This window comes from Neopsephotus bourkii, unplaced genomic scaffold (genome assembly GCF_033783945.1).
Source record: "Neopsephotus bourkii isolate Nb327-2 ecotype Australia unplaced genomic scaffold, CSIRO-AGI_Nbou_v1 NB_1634, whole genome shotgun sequence".
NCBI classification, from domain to species: domain Eukaryota; kingdom Metazoa; phylum Chordata; class Aves; order Psittaciformes; family Psittacidae; genus Neopsephotus; species Neopsephotus bourkii.
This window is the reverse complement of record NW_026902109.1, coordinates 7,653,406-7,673,199: the sequence shown is the minus strand read 5'-3', so window position 1 is coordinate 7,673,199 and position 19,794 is coordinate 7,653,406. Positions and strand designations below refer to the sequence as shown.

The window sequence follows — 19,794 nt, the reverse complement described above, 5'->3', positions numbered from 1 at the left end:
TTCAGGCACATTTAGTGCTTTCCTAGCACTTCAGAATACATATTTAAGTTCTTTCACCTAAAGGCAGTTTAGTTTTACAAAGTAAGACTACAATAATTTCTTTTGCTTGAAGATACCCCTAGAATATACTACTGGGTTCACCATATTTATTTTACTCTTTTTTTTTTTTTTTTTAATTAATTGTAGGATTTTTGAGTATTTTTCTAAAGTTTAATCTAGTAGGTCACAACCTGGTCCATTATTTACATTTAATACCCTCATCTTATTTCACAAATCTTCCAAATGTAATGGGAGACTGTAACACCATGATTTGTCAAAGTAAGCTTAGGGAGATTTTTATTACTGGAAATAAACATTTTCATTTTTGAAGGCCCTTGAATTTGTGATTTTTTACATTTTCAAATAATAGGTCTGATTAGTGTTCATATGCAACTGAAAGCTATATACATAAGATTTTAAGGAAGTTTGGTTTCTGTCTGAAATGCACAGTTTGGGATTACATATATAGGCTGTTCATATGCTCTATGACATTCATATCCAGTGAATGATGGGAGCTATAATCTTATTACAGCTGAAATTTTTAGTATTATACCTTGATAGCCCTCTCTTACGTTCACTCATCAGAATAATCACTAACTTTTAAAACTGTTTCTTGCTAACTATAATTAACAAAGATGACAAACAATAGCCTGCTGTGTTATCAGTGAAAAAATGCTAAATCTTGTTTCTTGTATTGCAAATAAACCATGTCAAATTATGCTACACTATGAAAAAATGGTAGCTGAAGTATGTATGAAAAAAATAGCTGAAAAAAACTGAAGAGTCAAAGACAGCCTTACAATATCTGAAGGGGGACTACAGGTATGTCAGAGAGGGACTCTCATCAGAAACTGTAGCAATAAGACAAGGGGTAATGGGTTTAAATTTTAACAGGGGAAGTTCAGGTTAGATATAAGGAATAAGTTCTTTACTGTGAGGGTGGTGAGGCACTGGGACAGGTTGCCCAAAGAAGTGGTAAATGCTCCATTACTGGCAGTGTTCAAGGCCAGGCTGGACAGAACCTTGGGTTACATGGTCTAGTGTGAGGTGTCCCTACCCATGGCAGGGGGGTTTGAACTAGATGATCTTATGTCCTTTCCACATCAAACCATTCTACAATTCTATGATTATATGATTCTATGACTGTAGATTGTATAAAAATTATTTAACATATTGTCCTGGGTTTAGCAGCAGCAGTCATTTTTTCTCCTTCTTGGTAGCTGGTGCAGTGCTGTGTTTTGACTTTCGGGCTGGGAACAAAGTTGATAAAAATGATGTTTTGGTTTGGTCAAGGACTTTGTGAGCCTCATGCTCTGCCAGAGAGGAGGGGAATCCGGGAGGAAGCAGAGACAGGACACCTGACCCAAACTGACCAAAGAGGTATTCCATATCACAGCACGTCCTGCCCAGGATATAACTGGGAGTGAGCTGGAAGGGCAGGGTGGACGGCAGGGTTGAAGGAGGTATCGGTCGGTGCTTGGTTGGGCTGGGTGGGGGGGGGCGAGTTATCGGTCACCTGGTGATGAGGTGTTGTTTTCTCTTCCCTTATTATTTCCTTTATCATTACTATTATTGGTGGTAGCAGTAGTGATTTGTGTTATACCTTAGTTACTAAACTGTTCTTATCTCAACCCGTGGGAGTTGCATTTTTTTTTCTGATTCTCCTCTCCGTCCCTCCAGGAGTAGGGGGAGGGCAAGAAGAGGGGGGGAGTGGGTGAACAAGCTGTCTGGCTGGGGTTAAACCACAACACATATATAAGAATTAAAATATAATTTCTTACATCATGAAAGGTTGAGCACTTGGTGGAGAAGGGGCAGACTCTGTGTCTAGATTAAATCTCTGGCTTTGGCTAAAGATAGAGCAGCGTGGTGACAAAAGAGGCTTGTCGCCATCCGTAATGTGATACAGCAGTCGACTGGTCCCTAGGGAGTGATGTTCTTGTGGGCTGCTGTCCATGTCATTCTGCCAGTCTCTGTGAGCTGGAACAGGCTCTATAAAGAAAGCATAAGCCAATACGGACTGAGGGTCACACACAGGATATTGAGCTACCTAGATAAATACATATCTATACTTACAGAAGTATTCAAAGCATAAGTATTCAAAGTAAACAGCAAATAGCTCAGCAAAGCATCACATGCAGGATGAATGTACTACAAAGGATAAGAAAATAGAAATGATGGTTACTACCTTAGCATAAAGAAATTTTGAGTTCCAGGAGAGAAGGTAGATAGGTGTGTTTGTTAGCTATAATGTAAAGTATAATACAGAGATGGAAAGCTTTCCAGAATAGCAGCGTTAATTACATTTTCGTATATATGTTTGCTTTTGAAAGCCACATTTCTAAAGAAGACAACGAATGTACAAAACAAGTTTATTTTATGATGGAACATTTAGTCTCTTGGTCAAGAGAAAGGCAGGTCAAAAATACAACATGTCCTGATGCTAAGAGCCTCCACAGTTGATTGCTGTATCCTGCAGGATTTCAGTAATGTTTGAAGTTGCATACCCATGGGTCTAAAGAACACAAGATGTGAAAATAAAATAAAAAAAACGGTAACGTTCAGGGTAGTTATTCAAGGTAGTGTGTAGTCACTGCTACTTGGAAGTCATGCTTACAGTACTATGTTAATATTGTCTTGGGCTATACAGGGAAGCCTCTCCTTGGGTGCCTCAAAAGATAAAAGATGATTTACAGAGATGGTGAAGCTAGAAGTCAGACAGACTCATTCTGGGCTGGAAAAGTAGGAATCGGTGAACTTCATTGCACTGTTTATGGACAACATGGAAAATGATGGGCACATTACAGAGCATACCTCCAGGGAATACCAAGAGTTTATCTTCCCAAATGTTCCCCACCCTCTGTGGGTGAAATGGGTGAGGATGATCTAGCCTAATCAATTGTTTGCTATCAGATGATTGTGCTTTAAAGCAGATTATACTTTCAGGAAGAAAATCCATGATCTCATAAAAGCTCTCCCTCAACAAAGAGTTAATATATGTTAAAACAAAGAATGAGCTGGGTCTCAGGTTCCCCTATATCAGTTTCCATAGTCCATAATATTTTTACACCAGCCACATCATTTTTTTTTTCCTCTAAAACCATGTATTTTCAGGCAGCATGCATTTCTAATCAGTATTATACCTGCAGTCTAGCATGCATTCTAATACATTTCACAGAAACTGTTTTTTCAATGGAAGTCTAAAACTGCACAGAAAAACTGTACATGGACTTAATCACAAAAGAGCAGGCAGGTTTAGAAAAGTTCTTTCATCTTCACTTTCTTTTCATTTTCTCCTTTGTACATGGGACAGGACATTCCCATACTGAGTTGGCATTTCTTTCTGGATTTTAATTGAACCTTTGCAGTAGCTTTTATTTGACCTCTGCCCAAGAGATATGGAAGCTACAAATCCCTGTTGCTGCCTTGGGACAGTGGGAACAAAACACCTCTGAATGGCACCCTTGATAGAACCATTGCCTTCATAGAACACAACTATTGAATTAAAAAATAATAGTTGCAGTGGTCTAAAATACCACTTTATTAGGCAGTATCCAACTCTTCTTGCTTTACAGACAACAAAAAATATAACTTTATACTACATAATCACAATTTAGTGTGTTATGCAAAGGCTACACAACTTTTGTATCTCTAAGTTCATCTTACTCTAACAGCACCACCAATTATAAATATGTTAAGCATTTCCACAATGAGACAATGTATTTGGTTATTAATTCTTTCCTCTAAGTACTTCATACTCTGTGAGTCAAATTCAATTCTCCAAGACACCAGAGCAACACCCTAAACTTCAAAATTGTGTATGAGATTCAAATCCACACATAGAGAGATCCAGAAAGGCATGTGGGAGAAGCAAGGGTAGAGATTGTACCAGTCATTGGAAATTATGTACACAGACAACATACATTGATAAATGTTGTTCTACAAACAAAAGTATTGTTTCTTTATGCTAAGTAATCTTTCCTTACCCCATAAGATGTAAAGAAATTAATAGTTTTGTTTGAGTTTTGATTTGTTGGGTTTTGGTTTGTTTGGGTTTTTCTTTTACTTCTGAAAAACAATACTGCCAATGAGAAGAAATTGGATTCCTTCCTTTTATTTGACCATCTTTGAACTTCAAGAAACATAACCACAGCGAAGTAGAGTGACTAAGAATAGTTTCACTATTTCTCAAACACTGTTACTAAAAGTAATAAATTCTTTTATAATCATGTTAAGTAGCAGTCTCCTTATTATGAAAGGAAAATAATGTTATAAAAAAATAAAAATGAATCCAGTCTGTGTGTGGTCAGTGTAGTAAAAGTTTCCAGCATTTGTATTCTCATTTTCTGTGGACCTAGAAGTACTTGTCTTGCAGGAGACAGTCTGTACTGCTGATAACCTACACAGTTACAGGTATTAGCTGCTTTTCACATTTACAACCAGGCAATTTTACTAGCCCAAACCAAGACTCAAAATGGAAGAAAAGCACACATTCAAGACTAAACACTCCTAGAAGATAAATGCAAAGGACAAGTAGTGGCTGGAGCAGCTTAGGTATAAAAGCAAACAAACTTAGCTGCAGAGAGTTAAAGGAGGTTTTTTTATTCAGTTGTCAAAGAAAGGGAGACAACCTGTGTATCAGGTGAATTTGAGAATTTTCCCAAGGCCAGGGATCTTCAATTTCCTTGGCACCGGGGCTTCCTGACAGCATTGCTCCACTAAAGCTTGCAAATAGGTGCAATTTTGGTATGGCTCCAAGAAAGGTTTTAGTTCCAATGCTGCTACAGATGCATTAAATCATTATCTAACGTCCAGAAGTGGTCAGCAAGTCATTCAGACTGATTCATTTACACAGCCTGATTACTATAATAGAGGAACATCTCTGGATGATAAGTTGTAACCAGACCCATTTTTAATTAAAACTTTGTGCCATCATCCCTATTCCAGTTCTGCTCTAAGCATTATCCTGGGAGTAGTCCATGAATGGACCAAACATCTGCCTGTTTTCAAGTGTCTGATTTTAGCCTCTATCTTTGCCAAAACTGTGAACTAAAGCCATCTTTAGCTAAGCCAGTAAATTACCCTTTGGCCTGTATTTACTCCATCTCATCTACTCAGCCCACTTTAGGACTGGCAAGAGCTTACTACACGAGTTAAAGCCAAGATCTGGTATCTTATAATATGCAGTATACTTCATAATGTGGACTTGGATCATATGACAAGTCATTTGGTACAATTCTGTATTTCTTTTTCTGAAGTAAACCAATAATACACAGAAATCTGTTGTATCTAAAAAGATTATGCAGATGTAATGTGTGCATTGTTATGTCTGTGAATGCCAGTATCAGGATTTATAATTTAAAAGACATTTAGAACACCTTGTAGTCAAGTTCATCTGCTCACTGCTCGAGTCACATAATCAATTTATACTCATATTAAAAAGCTATAGAAATTACTCATGTTCTGCTTTTTTTTTCCCTTAAAAAAAAAAAAACTTGCAGTTCTTCATACCCTCTTGTGATTCTTCATGGTCTCACTTCTGGTCTAATTCAAGTATTTACATACACAAGTAAACTGGAATTTTCTGACATTGCTCAGAGATAAGAACTCCTGTTCACTTCTTAAAATCTGCATTCTGAAATACCTAAAATAATGTATTTTTTGTAATTTTTCTTGACTGGAATGTGAAACAAAATAAATAGACTACAGAATCATGTTTATTTTTAAAATAACATATTTGTACATTCTTAATATTAAAATTTTCATTGTCTAATTCACTGAGCAAAGGCTAATAACTAGAGATGTAGCATATATGGCACATCCTCTAACTGTGTTCTTTGCCAGGGACAACTCTCTGGACCTCTATCCAAGTTCAAGCTGAAATAGCCAACAGTCCCATGTGACAACTGTACTTAATGTATCAGAAGATTTTGGTAGTGATTTAAGAGACAGAATTAGAACTAGCTCTCTCAATGCAAAATAGCAAGTTATTATACAAAAAATACAAACCACAAAGCAGACACTAGCAGGAATGAAAGTACATTGAAATGCTTTAAATAGTTAAGTTTTAACTAAAGCACAAGTTTGAACTGCTAGAGTGACAAAGTATGCTCTGAACTGTGTGAGAGAAATGCTACATCATCCAGTATTTGCCTGTGTACCTGTAAACAGGCAAATAGGAGCTAGAGAGGGTAGCAGAAGTCACTACCAGTATGGATTAAAAGAAAATCCAGTCAGAACAGCATAAATAAGAAAAGGAAACAGTTATGAACTATCCTAACAATGAATTAAGAAATTACCAGAACAAAATAGTTCAGTAAACTACTGAAAGAGGAGGAAAACCCCACCCTGACATAAAGCAAAAGAGTCAGTGCAGATATTCTATGGGCTACAAAATGTCTCTGCCTGTGCAGCATAGACATGAGATCTGTCTCTGCCTCAGATCCATGCTGAGGGACTAGCACCAGTGCAAGTTTTATAAGATATCAAGGTTTGGGGTTTTTTTACCTAGCCCCCAGGATATTTAGTACTTTTTACATTTACAATTTTCCTTAATTGTGCAACGCAAGCCTCGTACTCTAAAATTTCTTAAGTATATCACTATCATTTGTGCTTTCTTTTTTTCGTAAATAACATTTCTTGCTGAAAATTCTGAGCAAACAGCTTCTAAATGTGTTCTTATACATCCTGTCTTTATTCTGACATATAACATCAGTTGCAAAGGGGTTACTGACCTATCTGCTTTAATTTGAACCATACATGGTGAATGACTTAAGTATTTGTGTATTCATGTCATTTGTCTGTGAGATGTGTTAGTCATATTGCCTTTGACCTATTTTTCACAAACAGCGATTCCTCTTCTACTGAGCATCACGACTCTGTCAGCCCTGTGACTACAAACTATGAATTGACAAAAATAGCACTGAGCCTTAGGGCTATTCATTTCCATATTGAGGAAAGAAAGAGTGATAACACACCACAGATTGCCCAGACAGGTAATAATACAGGTTCGTGACTGACTAAAATCCATATGCTATAAAACTCATCTTCGCTATTTCTCTGCTGATGCATTGAATTAAAATCAACAATAGGAGAAATGAAGTGATATTACTCTGACAAAAAGAATGACAATAATAGAATTACATGATATGGCAGGTGATCTCACACAATACAGAAATAGGAGCAGCATAGAATTACTTGAACAAAAAAAAAAAAAAGAAAATAAAAGAATGAGGATTCTTAAAACCTGTCTGAAAAGCAAGACTCCCTCTCAGAAAATCAGAATGTTATACCTCTTTTAAGAGGTATTGCCCCTTTTTACATTACACAGCATTTGCCTCATGAAACCGTGCTTAGCATTAGCTCTGCACTGCTTCCCAGAGAACTGCAAATCTGATATTAAACTGCAAGTCACAAGTCTTTTTTATAATTGCAAATGAGAACACACCACGACATGATCGCTTACCTCCACAGCTGGCTCCATCAGCTTGCACACTGGTTTGGGCTGATGAAGGGGCTGGATCCTTGGATGCCGGCAGCTGAGATGTTTCTTCCTGGGTTGGCAGAAATGCAGAGCACAGATCGGTTTCAAGGGCTTGTAGCTTCAACAAAGAATTCTGCAGACAAAAGCAGAACATTGGGCTAGATTGAGAACAACAGAACACAGCGATAGCTCTTCAACTCACTGAGCCCATTAGCAGCGCCTGCAAAGGGGTGTTTCACTAACAGCTCTGAGAGGACGTGCAAAGGAACAAACGTGCACTATTCTGCGAGTTTCTTCTGGTTATTTAAGTCCCAATTCACATGGATTATTCATGACACGTGGGAAAGATGACTTCGTCAGCAAAAGATGACTTATTCTAGGAAGCCAAACTGAGATGGTGTCCCTTTTCCTGGTCTCAAAGCAATACATTAAGCAAGTATTTTATTCATTGGACTGACATCACGATCTGATGACATTCTGTCCCTCCCCACTTACCATTCATAAAAAAACAAGTCTCCCTCTTCCAGCCACTGAGTGCCTTACACAGCAGTGAACAAAGAGTTACTGAGAACACAATCCCTCATGGGATTCTTGGAAGAAATATTTTTTAATTGCTTTTTTTAGAGATACTTCTTTATGTAGATGTAGCTTTTATGTAGGCAGCAGCTGCTGCTACAGGGCAACCAGATCATTTCCTATCCATTGGAAAGGTAAAATTAACAGATCATTGTCACTTGCTGAAGACAAATCAATGAAGACAATGCTCGTTATCTATAACATCACAATATAACATCAGCTACTGTGTCATGCTTGGTCCATTTCTCATTTTAATCTTTAATGCTGCACGCAATATTCAGCTGTACAATCTGACACAAGCATCTTGCTGTGATGTAAATCCTGTGAAAGCACTTATCACCATCTGACTGGGCAAAATGAGTCTCTACCAATACATCATGCACTCAGTTTCCCTCTTTCAAGGGAAACACATCTTGTCACATAAACAAAATCACACAAGGCTGTATTAATAATCACACAGCTGGCACAAACAGAATATACATGAAATGTTAAGTCACTGAAATGGTACGTATTTGTAGAGCATTTTCTTGGGGGGAGGGGGAAGAGGGGGAGAAAGGGGAAACCAAAAAAACCAAAACCCACCAAACGACAACCAACAACCAACCAAACAAACAAAAAAATCATCACAAAAAAATTATCAACCCACCCCAAAAAACACCACCCAAAAAACCCCACGAGTTGCAATAGAAAAAAAAAATCCTCAAAAGCTTCTTTCCCCACTCTGTCAAAGACACAAAATCAATTTACTGATTAATGAAATAACAAATTTACTCGAAACATTTCCTTTGTGTAACAGTTTCTCACCTATGTAGTGAGTATTTTAATGTCTTTGCATTGTTTTAATTGTAACACAGATCTGTTATAAACCTAGAGATGCCAGTGGTTTTAGGTTAAAAAATAAAAAAGGAACCTGATTTGGCTGAAAACAGCAGGGAAGACTTTCAGCCTTGATCCTTTCATTCCTTTTATAGAATTCAGGTGGTGAAAAAGGAGCAGAAAGTAGTGCTTTCTAGGAAATACCTCAAAATAGGGAAGTTTCAAAAAATCACAAGATCGCCATAGCTAGATCCTGTGACCCTCTATGTGCTGTCAGGAGTGCTTCAAAATCTGTATCCTGTTCCACAAAACAGATCAGGTTGCACACACCTGGACCTTGGCCTCAGCTTAGGCCAAAAAGGAAATCCAGAAAAACTTCTTCTGGTCCCAGAGAAAACAGGAGTTCTGACCATTCCTATCAGAAGCAGTTTAATTAGAGACATGTGAGCAAAGAAATGCCTTGTGTTATACATTTTAGGACTAAGTTCCTCTCATCTGTTGTCAAGATATATTTTGACATATCCTCCTATAATACCAGAAAGGAGTGACTGCAAGATCAAGCACTACTGTTCTTTAAGATTATGGCATGATCTAGAGCTGGTTTCTATAATATAAGGCAGAAGATACCCTTACTATTGACAGGTACAAGTTGCATTAACAACCTAGAATCCTCTGTTCTTGTTGCCATTTGTAAGGATAATTTATCCATCTTGGCCAGCATTACACAGTATCACTGTATGCTAGAGATTGGAAGGGACCTCAAAAGATCATCTAGTCCAATCCGCCTGCTGGAGCAGGAACACCTAGATAAGGTTACACAGGAACGTGTCCAGGTGGGTTTTGAATGTCTCCAGAGAAGGAGACTCCACAACCTCCCTGGGCAGCCTGTTCCAGTGTTCTGTCACCCTCACTGAGAAGAAGTTTCTTCTCAAGTTTAAGGGGAACCTCTTGTGTTCCACCTTGTACCCATTACCCCTTGTCCTTTCATTGTTTGCCACTGAGAAGAGCCTGGCTCCATCCTCGTGACACTCCCCCTTTATATATTTATGTACACTAATAAGGTCACCCCTCAATCTCCTCCAAACTATAGAGACCCAGCTCCCTCAGTCTTTCCTCATAAGGGAGATGCTCCACTCCCTTAATCATCTTAGTTGCCCTGCGCTGGACTCTCTCCAGCAGGTCCCTGTCCTTCTTGAACTGAGGGGCCCAGAACTGGACACAATATTCCAGATGAGGTCTCACCAGGGCAGAGTAGAGGGGAAGGAGGACCTCTCTCGACCTACTAACCACCCCCCTTCTAATACACCCCAGGATGCCATTGGCCTTCTTGGCCACAAGAGCACAGTGTTGGCTCATGATCATCCTGTCATCCACTAGGACCCCCAGGTCCCTCTCCCCTACACTGCTCTCTAACAAGTCGTTCCCCAATCTATACTGGAACCTGGAGTTGTTCCTGCCCAGATGCAGGACTCTACACTTTCCCTTGTTATATTTCATCAAGTTATTCCCCGCCCAACTCTCCAGCCTGTCCAGGTCTCACTGGATGGCAGCACAGCCTTCTGGTGTGTCAGCCACTCCTCCCAGCTTAGTGTCATCAGCAAACTTGCTGATAGTACACTCAATTCCCTCATCTAAATCATTGATGAATATATTAAATAATACTGGTCCCAGTACTGACCCTTGAGGCACTCCACTAGATACAGGCCTCCAATTAGACTCCGCCCCATAGACTACAACTCTCTGGCTTCTCTCCTTCAGCCAGTTCACAGTCCACCTCACTACCCGATCATCCAGACCACACTTCCTCAATTTAGCTGTGAGGATGCTGTGGGAGACTGTGTCAAACGCTTTGCTGAAGTCAAGGTAGACCACATCCACCGCTCTGCCATCATCCATCACCGTGTTATTTCCTCATAAAAGGCTATGAGATTGGTCAAGCATGACTTCCCCTTGGTGAAGCCATGTTGACTGCCTCTCATAACCCTCTTATCCTTGATATGCCTTAAGATGCCACCAAGGATAAGGTGTTCCATCACTTTCCCAGGAATGGAAGTGAGGCTGACTGGTCTATAGCTACCCGGGTCCTCCTTCTTGCCCTTTTTGAAGACGGGAGTGATATCTGCTTTCCTCCAGTCCTCAGGCACCTCTCCCGTTTCCCAAGACTTGGTAAAGATGATGGAGAGCGGTCTAGCAATGACCTCCGCCAGTTTCCTCAGCACCCGCGGGTGCATCCCATCTGGACCCATGGATTTATGGATGTCCAGATTGCTCAACTGGTCTTTAACCCATTCCTCATCGACTAAGGCAGACCGCTCCGTTGACCTATCTTCATCTGAGGTCTCAGCGGTACAGGGCTCTTCAGGACTGCCTCCGGCAGAGTAGACAGAGACAAAGAAGTCATTCAGTAACTCTGCCATCTCTGTATCTTCTGTCACCAGGGCACCCATCCCGTTCATCAGCGGGCCTACATTGCCTCTGGTGTTAGTTTTATCTGCCATGTATTTGAAAAAGCTCTTTCTGCTGTCCTTGACCCCTCTCGCCAGCTTTAATTCCAAGGAGGCCTTAGTCATCCTAGCTGCCTTCCTACATCCTCTAGCAGCAGCCTTATATTCCTCCCAAGTGACCAGCCCCTCCTTCCATGACCTGTAAACTCTCCTCTTCCACTTTAGCATACCCAGCAATTCGCTATTTAGCCACGCAGGTCTCCTGGCCCTCTTCCTTGACTTCCTATGTGTTGGGATGCTCTGATCTTGAGCTTGGAAAAAGCAGTCCTTGAATGCCAACCAACTATCTTGGGCTCCTTTACCTTCAAGCAGCCTAGCCCATGGGATTTCCCCTAGGAATTGGTTGAAAAGGCCAAAGTTTGCCCTGCTAAAGTCCAGGGTTGCAATTCTACTTGCTATTCTACTGGTCCTACCACACAAGATCCTGAATTCCACCATCTCGTGGTCGCTGCAACCAAGGCAGCCCTCAACTTTCACTGCTTCAATCAGACCCTCCTTGTTAGTGAGGATGAGATCCAGCAGCGCACCTCTCCTGGTTGGCTCATCCTCATTGAGCATTGCCTCAAGTTCACACCTCGGTTTCTCCAGGACCCCTTGAATGATTGGTATCTTTTCCTTGTCACTTACTGACAGTTTGGTCCAGTATTTTACATATATTACTTCAAATTGATCTGTCTCCTTTGACCTGTCTAGTAGATTGTGCCAGGTATGCAAATGTCCCCAACATGGTCTGTGTAAGTGAAGACCAATATAATGAATTCACTCAGCTTCTCTGTTTACAGCCATATCACCTAGTGATATGAAATTAGTATCCATTTTATGTGTCATCCAACAGTCACAGCGATCCCTACCTAGATTCCTGTTTTTGATGTATTTAGTAGAGTTCTTATGATCAATTTGAGCATCTTTTATTACCTATTTTCAATCCTCTTTGTCCTTTCAGTCTTCTTTAATCATCTACAGGGCTTTCTTCAATTAGAGACAGAATGATGGAAACTACCTCACCTTCAAAAGCTTTCAAGTAGCAGTGAATTTTCCTTGTCAAGGGGAGGATGCTGACTTGAATTATACCCATAACACTGTTTTGGGGAGGGATTCCATAATATGACAGGCCTCATTTTCCACTTCCTGTTATCCCAGCTAGGCACCAACAAAGTGGCTGTGTAATTATCACAAGTGATGGGCTGTGTTTTATAGTCAGTAATATCATCTAGCAAAAGATGATCATACCAGTTACACACCAGTGAAGACTGATCCCAGACCAGACCTTTTCCAGAAGAACTGCTGATGGCAATAAGAACATAGGCAAACATACCAGAACATACCAATAAGGAGAACATAGGCTAATAACTGACAAAAATACCTAATCATCACAGGCTGTTACTTCAAACATTTGAAAAAAAAAATTCCATATCAAGAAAATGCAGCACTTTGCATCACTATTTCTTATGATACATTAATATTTATGGAAAATTCAGCATAAAAGCATTCACACAGACTACTACATTGTTAAGCATTGTATTTTGGCAATGCTTAAGCTGTAATTCACCAGCTGGTTTATATTCAATTGCTCCAAATGATATTTTTCGTCCAGCTTTGGAAGGTGGGTAGATGGTAAATTTAGAGTCACTACCAAATACTAAAAAAAAAAAAAAAAAAAAGAATTAAAAAAAAATCATAATAATAATAACAACAACAGTAGAAAAACCTTACAGAATTTCATGAATGTGTCCTTGACATGGATTTGATGTATCGAGAAAAAGGGTAAGTAGCTGTGATCACTTTGATGTTACCAGGGAGATGATGAATCTGGAGTATGCCATCAACCTCATCTTACTCCTAAAACACAGCTGAGTACTAGGTACTGCCACAGCACACTCTAAATGAAAAGCCATCACACATTTATGGGAACACATGTAAGGAGACATAGCTTTAGCAAAGGCCAAACACAAAGCTGCTCAGTTCACCAACGCATCAGCAACAGCAGCATCCTACTAAATGCTAGGGATGACGCTGCTGCCTGCCCTGCCGCATGGCCTGTCCTGCCCCCTTCAGGGCTGCTTGCAGTACTAACAATGCCAGAGCAGCTGGGTTGGATCCTTCCAGCCTCAAACTTCTTGCTCTCTGGCAGCAGTGTACCTGCAGCCCAACCATAGAACGAAGGTGCTCTGCAAGAGGACATGGCCAGATATATCAGCAGCTGGCAGCAGGTTCTCTATCTTTGGGCTCAAGAGGGGCTGGCTAACATGCTACCAACTGTTGGCAAAAGGAAGGCAAGAAGAAAGATGTCTTCATCTTCTAAAACTTTTCAGGTTAATTTTAAATATTGCTCACCACTTCCAACTTCCCCCTAGTTCTCCAATGCTTTCCAGTACCTGTACAGCTCTGATGTGACTGTAGGCATCCTGCCACAATGGTGGGGATGTGTACTCTTCTGTCCTGCCCACACTCAGCAATACATCTGATCTGGAGATGACCGAGCCTGTGCACATGTTACTTAAAACTCTGCCATGGTCCAGACATGTCCCGGGGACCAACTGGGCCATCTCTGCTCTTGGTCATTTAAAAGAAGTTGCAAAACAAGTCAGAAGCAAACACAAACAGCTAAAATACATAGAGAGGGAAATGTTAGGTCATGTTGAGTGCCACCACAAATTTTAGTAAGCTCTTCTATGGAAAACCAGTATCACTGAAGTAATTTAATATATGGCATATTATATCAGCTAATTATCTAAGTTCAAATATTTCAGAACTGATATTCATTCCACTTTTACTCTGATGACTAACACTAGTGTTTCTGATGCAGTAATTCCTGATCCGTGCTAATGCAAATGAAAGGACATTATAATATTTTAGATGGGTCCTTAATTTTCTTTGGAAAACTAACAAAATTGTTGCCTCTTAAGAACAGCATTTTGCAAGCTTGAAAAGGAAGCAATTATAATTGTCTTGGAGAAAGGTTTCTTGTCTTTTCTTCTGTCCTCTTAAAGTAACTGACAGTTCAGAGAACTTGAGCTATGCCAATTCTACTAGAAGAGAAAATATCTTGCATTATTCCAGTTCAAAGATAATGAAAAAATAAAGACATTTACAGGAAGTGTGAGAAAAACAGAAAGAAGTCTCTTTATTAATTTTGCTAATGCTTTAAGAAAACATATGCATAAAGGAATCATATTCTCACCTGCTGGAGAACACACAGTACAAAAGGATTATCATTTGAAGAGGTAGTTAAAAGCCTGCAGTTAATAAACCAACTTTACAAACACTGACTGTCTCTCCTTCCATCTACAAGAGTTGAGGCCTTAGGACAAGGAATTATCAAGAAGATAGATAATCTAAATTCCACACACCTACACTCACACTGTTAAATGACTCTGGAGGATGGACCAATTAATGATCAAATTCTTCCAAGTTATCACCAAAATGCTTTGGCAATGAGTGATAGTCTCCTGAAAGGGCATCAGCCTTTTCTTGGTAAGTGCCATCAGTAACTCCTTCTCCACTTGGAGATCCTAACATGGGGCCACCGGGATCAGTGCCATGTGACGGCTTGTCAGCATGTCCAAGGGACCACAGACTGGTGGGAAACAGCATGCCAAATGAAGCCTCATCAGCATCCTTTGTTTCAGCTTTGCAGACATCCTAAAGACTGGTAAATTTAGTAACTGAGGCAAGAGGGAAAGAAAATATGTCTGCCAACCTATAGACCCTGCTTTGTCTCAGTCTGAAGGCTGATGGGCAAAAGGGACGAGAAGCAAAGCCCAAACTTAGTGCTTTCTGCCTAAAATGAAAGCACCCTGCCCCACACACACTGTTACTGAATATTAAGCATGCTCGCACCCTATCCCTGAGCCTGCTCCTGTCCCTCCAGGACAAGAAGGCAGCTATTCTATCTAGTTCATTGATGGATTTACTGGAAGTCAGCTGGGGCAGAGAGGGGGAATAATCCAACCCTTCAGCATTTAACAGCCTTTGAAATGATTCATATAGAAAAGAAACTGAGCAAATATCAACCTGTTCAATTCCTTCACTCTAAGGAAATTAATACTTTTATATGTCACATTAGAACAGTGATGTATAACAGCATCTTCTTGCTTTTTAATCTGAGAGTTCAGGTTAAGATAAAATAGGCATATTTTTTGTGAACATAAATAAATCTCTGTGGTATCTGTTACGGCAATATTTGTGTCTTGAGGCATATGACATTTTCAATTCAGAACTTCCTTTATGGGGAATAAACAAGCAACAGTAAGATAGAACAAGATATGCCCTGGGTCTGTATAGTGCCATGGGTGAGCAGTGAAGAGAGTCACCGCTTTCTCTAATCCAAAAAGAGAATTTATTTTCTTATGACCCATGTCCATTTGGGTTTGCAGTAGACCTGAGACACCATAAAATCTAAAATTTTGCAGAAGAAACCACCAGAAGGTAACCCTTCCTCATTCCTCATAAATTATTGGCAGTTTGCTTTAATGTTTAATTATCTGTTTTAATACCTTACACTGATTTTATTACATTTAATCTTAACCTTTAAGGAATCCTTTGCAAGGATTTTAAATGGAAGCTTTCAGACGGAAGCTTTGGTGATTATTTGCACTGGGGCTTCTGAAAAGAAACAATAACTTGATTTCTTCCAGAGCCTTAACTGGCTAGACAGAGGCTGAGCATACTCCCTTGTATTGGTCATAGGATGTGCCTCACTACTTAGCATCACAATTTTCAACAGTGAGCTGCACAACAATGTCACAAATGCACAGGAGATAATTCACTGTAAGGAGAAGATTAAGTCTGAATTCCTTTAAAAGGACACATTGTGGTTTTCTCCTAATGAAAGGCAGGCATCTATTAATAGACATACATGTTCTCTGGCTGATTATGGAAACAAAGCTGTCTTTTGCATGGTTTGAAAGGAATGGGATTCCCTTCCCCCCAACTCTTTTTTTTCCACTGCTTCTGATGTTCTGTTGTCTTGGTCTACACTTAGAAATATTACCTGTTCTGTGTTTAAATCCAGTATTGTTCATTGCCTTGCCATGCGTAAGCATACTCTATGCTAGCATGCAGATACCCTTGTTTATGGAAGATGCTTTATAAGGTTTCTCACTGAATACTTACAAAACTTGGATTTGACCTCCAGCATTTTGCTGATTTCGAGAATCTGGCTCGGGCTCATCTGTTTTTTGCCATGATCACACAAACAGCTTCTTTGTGTTCTACCCTCTCACCATCCTCCTAGTATAATCTGTTTGAAAACAGCTCATTTCAAGTGTCACAGGTGCTATTTGACTTTCCTTACTTTCTCTCTTCAATTCTCCGTTCTTCCCACCTTACAACCAAAGTATCTTTTAGACCACAGTGTACTGTTCATAGATTATTTATGTAGGATGTAGAAATCTTGAGAACTCATTTTTAAACAAAACGTAACCGATAGCTGAACACTTTTAAGCTGTAATATGAGGAAAAAAATAAAATGTTCTAGAAAGATGGCATTTCACTCAGTCAATATTGAATGTTTAATTCTTTTCTGAGCACGAAAGGAAAGCTGGCTTAAAATATTTTTTAAATCTCTCGCCTCTAGCATTTAAACTATTATAGCAGTCTTGTATCACATTTTTAAGCTTTTCTTCAAAAACATGACTAGGATGATTTAGTAAAAAGCTAACCTTAAATTCTCAAGAAATTACATTATTCCAAAACCTTAAAATTAACAAAAAAACCCACAAACATCTAAGTTAAAAGCTGTAACATCATATTTCAACTTTTGGTTAAGCTTACCTCATTTAAGCTGTTAAATTGCTCAGTTGCTTCTTTTGGTGAAATGCATGTGTTCTGATCTATTCTACAAAACAAAATAAGAATGTTCACTCAATAGATTGCTTATCTGTGATGCCAACATTTAAAACCTTTCATCATGTCTGCACATAAATTACAAGTTATAGGATAAAGTTGTTTTATTTAAAAAATAACATTTCTATCAAAGTTACATCTGTATTTTATGCCTCATTCAAAACAACAGTGATTTTACTGGAATCCTAAATAGTGTATTTAAACTGTGAATAAGGTCCTGGAAACTATGACATTAGAATCTGGCTTGCTCTGCCACAGAGAAAAAGTTCTACAGAAGTATGATCAACTCCCAGTATCTTTGTGAGACAATGGAATTAAAGCCAAGAGAAAGCTCTAGCATATGTTTATATCTAAGCACAGTTTGTCCCCCATGCTTTAAGTCAGGAACAAGAGTTTTCCTGTATCAGAGCCATGGAGAATACATCTTTCCATATTTAAATTTGATAGTATTTCAGGCTCCCAATCTTCTACTTTCTGCTTAAGTTCTGTTTTGCAAATTTCACAAAGACCCAAAGGACTCTTATGTGGAGCTGGAAATCCTTTGAGTAAGAAAGGTTTTCTAGTGTCACTTTGCAGCCATCGGATATGTCCATACCTTTGTTTTTTCCCTCAGTGTATCGCTGCTTCTCCACATAGAAAAAGGGAAGGAAGGTCCTGAACTGGCAAGGGGAAAATCTTTTCCCTCAGACTACAGCTACAGACAACTGTGCCCCATGAGGCAGATGTGGTCATGACCTAAGACTCCACACACCTACCATCCTACCAGCTTCAGGATTAGTTAGTTACAAATTAACTTTACCAATGAATGAAATTGAAGCCTAAAAAATCCTTCCCATGGATTAGGTGAGAAACCTGAATAGTCTCATACCACAGCACTGTCCTTCCCCAAAGCAAATGAATGATTTCCCCAGTCAGCTTCAAAGCCTGACATGGGTATGTCACAAGCTGATTTGCAAGAAAGCTGAAGAAAGAAAACTATAGCTGTCTCAGAGAATGAGATTTCTCATTGCTGAAAAGGTATCAATGTTTGCTGGCCCCTGTGAGACTCACATGATCAAAAGTAACACAAAATCCAGGTTCCTTTGGCCAAATTTATTGATATTTTTCAGCCTATTGTGCTCAGAGTCTTCTAAGCAAAACCAAATGGTGTTAAGTCTAGAAACCTCAAAAACAGTGCAGACAGATGCACAGGACTTTGTTGTAGCTCTTTGTATTTATGAGACGTTTAAAGACTGAAATCATGGCATGCTGCGCGCATTGGCATACAGACATTTCAGGGAGCGAGCCGAGCACACCGATTTCACCCTAGGATTACAGGAGGCCTCCCAGTCTTCATCAATTCCGGAGCGCTGTCCCACTGAAGCAAGCCGAGCTACAACCCCATCCCCCCATAAAGTGGATATGCCACTTTCTATACCAGAATAGACATATTAGATATCTACACTAGAGTAAACACTTGACTCCAAACAGGATACCAGGTGTGCAATTCACATTGAAACAAAAATGAGTCATAGGTGGTATACATCTAGCACCAGAATGGGAAGTCTCACAGACCAGCCAGACCAGCCAGCTTTAACCCCCTCGAGATTCTTTATCAGCAAGGTGCCTTGACTGACTGCTGCACAAGCACCTATCTAGATCTCTGTGTAGCTCTCTAGACATATATGCTTTCTGCCATTTCACCTGAAAATGAATAGCAAATGTCGCCATAATGTGAAGCAAAGAGAAAGAAAATGGAATTACAGAAGCAAAAATTTTAATGCCAAACAACTAGCTTCTAGCTTTTAGGGATCAGAGAGAACTGTAGAAGACTGCAGAAGAGAATTAAAGAAAACTAAAGCATAGGGAGAACAAAAGAAGTAATTTAATAGAAAAAAATTAAATATTCATAGTTTGGTTTAATAACATGTAAGAAAGAACCAGCAAGGCTACAAACAGCTGGAGAATTAATTCAGTAGTGAAAAAAAAAAAAAAACTTAGAGTGATTTATTGCACTGAACTAGAGCTAGACATAAAAAAATAGAAGAAAAGGACACATGACAGATTTGTACACTTCTGGTATTCATTTGGATGACTCCTTTCAAGGTCATAACACACAGCAAATGTGAACTCTCCTTAGAAAAAGAAAACAAAACCCCAAATGCTAGCAGCCGTTCTTACATGTGCAATATGATGTTCTACATAATTCACAGCTGTATCACTCACACAGTCTTGAAATTAAAAAGTTCAGAACATCTCTGAAGTACCACCTCTCTCTCATCCAGGCTGATGATCTTGTCTGATTTTTTAGAATAAGTCTTTTAGCAGAAGTCTTGCATTTTGCTGCTTACTTTTAACTAAAAATGATGGAGTAAGATGCTTTTTGTTTGCATTTTTTTTTTGGATCCTGGATATATTGAAATCATTAAGGTGAATAACCATTTTTGGGAGAAGACCATTTACATAACTGTATGCTGAACTGACCTTACTCGATATAGAAAATTTTGGGGTCTGTTTTTTTTGTTTTCACCAAGATTAACTGCTCTGCTA

The 19,794-nt window shown here is 39.3% G+C and overlaps 1 protein-coding gene across 5 annotated transcripts in view; it reads right to left on the bottom strand.

The window, feature by feature from the left end:
* Window positions 1–19,794, bottom strand: part of FAM13C (family with sequence similarity 13 member C) — a 59,215-nt gene that overhangs the window by 19,613 nt on the left and 19,808 nt on the right. For all 5 annotated transcript variants that reach the window (XM_061374064.1, XM_061374069.1, XM_061374068.1 and 2 more), the window contains 3 exons: window positions 17,194–17,257; window positions 7,505–7,655; window positions 1,821–2,031 (listed from right to left, as the gene is read on the bottom strand). In XM_061374064.1, the coding sequence (XP_061230048.1) occupies window positions 1,821–2,031; window positions 7,505–7,655; window positions 17,194–17,257 (426 nt within the window). The remainder of the gene's footprint in view (window positions 1–1,820; window positions 2,032–7,504; window positions 7,656–17,193; window positions 17,258–19,794) is intronic.